This window comes from Lycium ferocissimum, chromosome 12 (genome assembly GCF_029784015.1).
Source record: "Lycium ferocissimum isolate CSIRO_LF1 chromosome 12, AGI_CSIRO_Lferr_CH_V1, whole genome shotgun sequence".
Taxonomy (NCBI): domain Eukaryota; kingdom Viridiplantae; phylum Streptophyta; class Magnoliopsida; order Solanales; family Solanaceae; genus Lycium; species Lycium ferocissimum.
Window position 1 is genome coordinate 31,820,700 of NC_081353.1, and position 6,136 is coordinate 31,826,835.

The 6,136-nt window shown below is 35.8% G+C and overlaps 1 protein-coding gene across 1 annotated transcript in view; it reads left to right on the forward strand.

Moving 5' to 3' along the window:
* The window catches only part of LOC132039212 (tetraspanin-8-like), a 3,447-nt gene extending 3,407 nt beyond the window's left edge, over nt 1-40 (forward strand). Inside the window, exon 3 of the mRNA XM_059429746.1 lies at nt 19-40. Within this exon, the coding sequence (XP_059285729.1) occupies nt 19-40 (22 nt within the window). The remainder of the gene's footprint in view (nt 1-18) is intronic.
* Nucleotides 41-6,136: the final 6,096 nt, after the last annotated feature.

Genomic DNA, 6,136 nt, shown 5'->3' on the forward strand with positions numbered 1-6,136 from the left:
TCCAACTCTTTTATGTAGTGATTGCTTGCGTGCCATTTGAGAATACAATAAACAAGTTTTTCGGGATATTTCAAAGCCACCAATCCTTATCTAGAGAACTTTTGGGCCTTGAATAAATTTAATGTCCTTAAAGAAATATTACTATTGGATACTCTTTCGAGGAATACATACAAGTTTCGTCATGATTAATTCCTCAAAGCCAATACAAGAAACCATTGAAATAAAGTAATATTACGGATTATTTTTTATTATTTGTATCAGGATTTAATTTAGAGGAATAGATGGAGACAAACCATAGGCAACAAGGAGCATCATTGCCAAGACCAGAAATGCCATGAAGCAAACGGAGCGAGCCATAGTTAACTTTGTCAGCGCGTGGAGCCAGGCCGAACCGGGCGATAAACCCGGCCCGCCGAGGCACCGGCCGGACCCACTAAGAGGTGTAAGGGGGGCAGAGCTGGAAAGTGTGGAGGGGAGGAAATTTGGGCGGGACAAGGTGGACGACCATTCTTGAGGCCACCGATGGCCAAGATGGCCATAGAGCGTGACAGAACGACCCTTCAAAATAAAAAAAATAAAAAAATAAAAACAAGATATGTGCTACGTTTATTACTAATAATAAGTATTTTAAAAACATTGTATCCCGATAAATTAGGAGTCTCTTTTCTGGGAGCACTTTAGTTTTCTTTTAAAAATTGTATTTTAAAGCTAGACAATCTTGTTTTCTCGTAAATATACCTTTGATACATTTCGGTATATAGTATATATTAGATTGTGATAGTGCGCATCTCGACAAATATACCTTTGATAAATCATTCGATTCAATGTCATGCCTTTTCACAAGTGTCTACGCTCACACACTCGCACCCCCTCCAACCCCCCCCTCTAATAGGCTAATACCCGACGCTTCGCACTTGTGGAGATATATGTCACCACAATATTGACATTTAACACGTTCACCGTTTTACTTTCAAAATGCATCCACACCGCACTTGAAGTTGATCTTCGAACTCTATGAGAAGGTGAAGGTGAAGTAATGTACACTAGTTGAATAAGAAATTTAGATAAAGAGAGAATTGTGGAAGAATTGTGTGAAAATGAAGAAGAATGGAGGGGGTATTTATAGTTTTGAAAATATGACCAAAGTGCAGTTATTCATAAATTTATGTTCAAATAAAATTAGCAACGACTAGTTTTTTAAATTTACCTAGCTAGCTTTTTGAATTTGACGACGACTAAACTTTTTTAATTTAGCAATTTTATCATTAGTTGTAAATGTTAATTTTATTATTAGTAGTAAATGTAAATGTCTATTTTTGTATTAGAACTTTTCAAAAAAAAAAAAAAAAGGCTCCGCCCCACTTAGCCCACTACGTACCCCTACCTGCAGAGGGCCGACACCCCTTTCCTCCTCCAACCACCACCAACTAACTATAACGGGCCGCCCGCCCGCCCCCATGTGACTCCCATTTATATGGCCCGGCCCGGCCCGGCCCACTTGACACCCCTTAGCCATAGTCTCTTTGGATGAGTGGAAGAGATAGAAAATATTAATAATAAGAAATATTTCTATTATGAGTTGTGAATAAACACTAACACAATAGAGGTATTTATAGGCGGTGAAATAAGAGTAGATAAGGTTTTACTTATCTATTGAAAGAAAAAGAAAAAAAACAAAGAATAGATAAATTTAGTGGGCCAATAAATGTGTGGAGCAAATTATTATTGCACCGTAGTTGTAGGTAATTTTGATGTTTGGAGATATACAGATATAACCCAAAAAACTTTTTCCTCATGCATATCAATTTTTTTTTATCTTCTCACCCGGCATACTCGATATTCGTTTTGGAGCTGAGCAAATTCGATTTGTGTCCAGAAGTCTCACTTTAGAGAGTAAAGTGCTCTCAATCAAAGAACCCGAAACCTCTGATTAAGGAATAAAGAGTACTTACCACTCCATCACAACCTTTAATAATCATGGTCATCAACTATATGAACTAGTTTTTTCTCCCAAAAAACTAATTAATACATTAAATTCGTTTTATCTTACTTTTAAGATTATTGTAAACAAAAAGGATTCCATACCCTTAGTTATGAGAATGAAGCCAATAATGAGCCATAGTAATTGTTACTTTGTTTAGCTTAATTTGATTTGGCATATAGTTTATTAATTAATTTTTAAAAAAAAAATTGTGATTTTAAGTATGTCATGATATATATGCGGTCATAAAGAAAAATTTGTGATCTTAAACATGTCATAGCATTTTGCGGCTATAAAAGCTTCTAATTAAGCTAATATAAATGTAACAACTCAAATCCATGACATATATTGTTCACTTTGGTTCAATAAACCGCGGATTTGTCACTTAAGTTACACAATCATCGAATCCGAAAATGCACTTATCATGCATTTAGACTCGTATGTCTTATAAAACTCTTCAGTTTAATTATTCTCTTATCCTAATGTGAGATTCTTCTGAGGTGTCACGCATGGGTGCCCCTACCTTAGAAAATGACAAAATTATCAGCCTTGCTTTCTTCATGAATGGATTGTTGCCAAATGGCAGAGTTTCGTACAACCAATAATGGCTTATCAATGGACGCGATTCACTTTCCAGTACGAAATCATTTACTCTTTTTATACTAATAAAGAACATGAATAGACATATATTTGGAATATAAGAACCTAAAAGTCAAAAGTTTATAAAGTTAGAATTCTTGAATGAGAAAAAGATAAATACTGACGTGTGAAATTTTGTTCAAGTTCGTAATGATTCAAATTACTTTAATAGGTCCATTAAACTAAGTATTGTCATCAGTCAAGAGATAAAAGGTAGGTTAAGAACAATAATGGAGGTTTTGGGACTTCTAACCTGAAGTTAATTGATGTTGTATGATAATGTTACTGTAGAACGTAATATTTTGACGTGATCGAATTGCGTTGTAGCTTACTTTGGCTCAAAGGAAGATTTTTAGGTGAGTTTATATGACCCTTATTATTGTTGGAATCGAAATAACATGGCGTCATGCGAAAGCTAAAAATTGCAAACCTTAAATGACAATAAATCAGACAATAAAAAAATTATACTAAAAAGGCATACTAATATAATAATGGGCAGAAAAGTACATATCAAAAAAAAAAAAAAAAAAACTAATATAAAAAGTATAAAATCTATTGAGAGAATAATCTTCCCCTAAACAAGATTCTTTAATGACTATATTGTGAATGTAGTTGTGTTGGGTTGTATGAGATTAAGGATTCTTCAATAAGCACTAGTTTATTAGCATAAAATAGGGAAAAGAGGTGACCATTTGGGATTGGGAGAGAAGAAGAATTTGGTGAGAGTAAGATGGAAAATACAATTACATAAAAGCAATATTTAGGGACCACGTGATTTCATGTCAAGAATATAGCTCATAAATTATTGTATTTTATATTAAGTACCTTTTTAACTTTTTCTGAACACTTTTTAATTTTTCCTCAATGCTCATCACTTACCTATATTTAGTAATTTTTCCAATTCAAACACCCTACATGGCAAGATTAAGATCACAAGATTTAAAAGACTACACACATCTTTAATTTAAAATCAAAAGTTTCAAAAGTCTCTCTTTATTCTTAAATTCGTGCCCAATCAAATGAAACACTTAAAATGGACGGAGGGAGTACTTAAAAAAGAAGGATAGGCATACCTACATCCTTGATACAAGATTAAGATGAGGTAAATGCGCCTTGCCAAAAAATAGCTATGATGTAAAAGATTAGAGCTATATAATAGCCACTAATGGAGGTAAGATAACTAATTTGGTCAAAAATTTTGAAAAATATTTTCTCTAGCAAAATAAGTTTCTTAAAAATAATGAAAATGATTTTCATAGGGAAAGTAGGGAAATAAGTTCCACAAGTGGCATTGGCATTCCACATTTTCCATACCCTTAGTTATGAGAATGAAGTCAAGGAGCCATAGTAATTCTTACTTCTTCAGCATAATTTGATTTGGCATGTAGTTTATTAATTAATTTTTTTTTTTTTTTAAATTGTGATCTTAAGTATGTCATGATATATGTGCGGTCATAAAGGTTTTAAAATTTGTGATCTTAAACAGCCATAGCATTTTGCGGCTATAAAAGCTTCTCATTAAGGAAATATAATGTAACAGCTCAAACCCATGACATATATTGTCCTCTTTGGCTCAACAAACCTTAGGGATTTGTCACTCGAGCTACGCTATCATCGAGTCCAAAAATACACTTATCATGCATTTAAACTCGTATATATCTTACAAAACTCTTCAATTTAGTTATTCTCTTATTCCAATGTGAGATTCTTCTGAGGTGTCATGCATGTGTACCCTTACTTTAGAAAATGACAAAATTATCAGCCTTACTTTCTTCATGAAAGGATTGTTGCCAAACCTGATACAAAGTCCATATTGATCATTTCCCATTTCCAAATAGGAATATCAATTTTCTAAGCTAAGCCACCAGGCCTCTGGTGTTCGACTTTCACTTGCTGACAATTCGGACACCTAGCCACAAAATCTGTTGCATTCTTCTTCATATCATTCCACCAATAAATCTCCTTAAGATCATGGTACATCTTAGTGGAACCTGGGTGAATGGAATACCTGGAGTTGTGAGCTTCTGACATGATTCGCCTTCCGAGCCCATCTACACCCGGAACACATAATGTGCTTCAGTACCTCAAGGTACCATCATCTTCCCCTTGTTCAAAAGCTCGCCGTTCGTGTTTGTGAATCCCTCTCTCGCAAAAAGTAGGGATCACTAAACCGTTTCTCTTTGACTTCAACCACTGCGGAGGAAAGAGCTATATCGAACAACCACGGCCGCCCTCCTCGAGTCCAAAAGTCAAACTCCAAGACTGGCCAAACAGTGAACTTCCTTGGTCATAACTCTCTTATCTGCATCAACGTGGGCTAAGCTCCCCATGGAACCCCGACTAAGAGCATCGGCTACAACATTCGCTTTACCCGGATGATAGAGAATATCCACATCATAATCCTTAAGCGATACCCGAGCCATCTCCGCCCAAGATTCGCCCTCCTTGCTTGAAGATAGAGAGAGGCTTTTATGATCCGTGAAAATATCAACACGCACTCCATACAAATAATGACACCATATCTTAAGTGCAAAAACCACAGCTATCAACTCTAATTTATGAGTTGGGTAATTCTTCTCATGAGCCTTGAGCTGACGGGATGTATAAGCTACAACCTTACCATGCGACATTAAGAAACACTGGAGACCAATTCCCGATGCATCACAATAAACTACGAACCCTTCGGTTCCTTCTGGCAGCGTCAAAATTGGATCAGAAGTCAATCTCTTTCTTCAACTTTTCAAAGCTTCGCTCACAAGCATCTAACCATTGAAACTTAACCTTTTTCTGAGTCAACTTAGTCAATGGAGCAGAAATAGCGGAAAATCCTTCTACGAAACGTCTATGGTAGCCTGCCAAACCCAAGAAACTTCTTATATTAGAAACCACGTGGGTCCTAGCCAACCCTTACGATATCAATCTTCCGAGAATCAACTTTAACACCTTTACCCGAGATCACATGGCCTAAGAACGCCACCGACTTAAGCCAAAACTAACACCTCTTTGAGAATTTTGCAAAAAGTGTCGCTATCTTTAAATAGTCCCGCAACACTATTAAGCGAGACGTTCAACACATCGCCCTCACTACGGGAATACACCAAAATATCATCAATGAAGACAATGGCGAATAAATCGAGATAAGGCTTGAAGACCCTATTTATAAGATCCATGAGAGCAGCTGACACATTTATCTACTCAAATGACATAACAAGAAATTCAAAATGGCTATAACGGGAGAAAGCGGTTTTGAAAATCCCTTTTCCCTTTAAACCCTTTAAAAAGGTAATCGGTTTAAAACATTGGGGACCCAAATTGTCAAATAAGTCATCTATTCGCAAGGGTTTTTCAATGGTGACTTTATTCAGGCGGGGCGATACAAAACGTAAGAAATCATTTTTCTTTGAAAAAATAAGATAGCGCACCCGGTGAAACACTTGGCCAATAAATCCTTGTCGAAGATCCTTAAGGGCTTTTTAAATTTTTCCTCTGTTGGAGCCATTCTCTTTTTGGAATAAT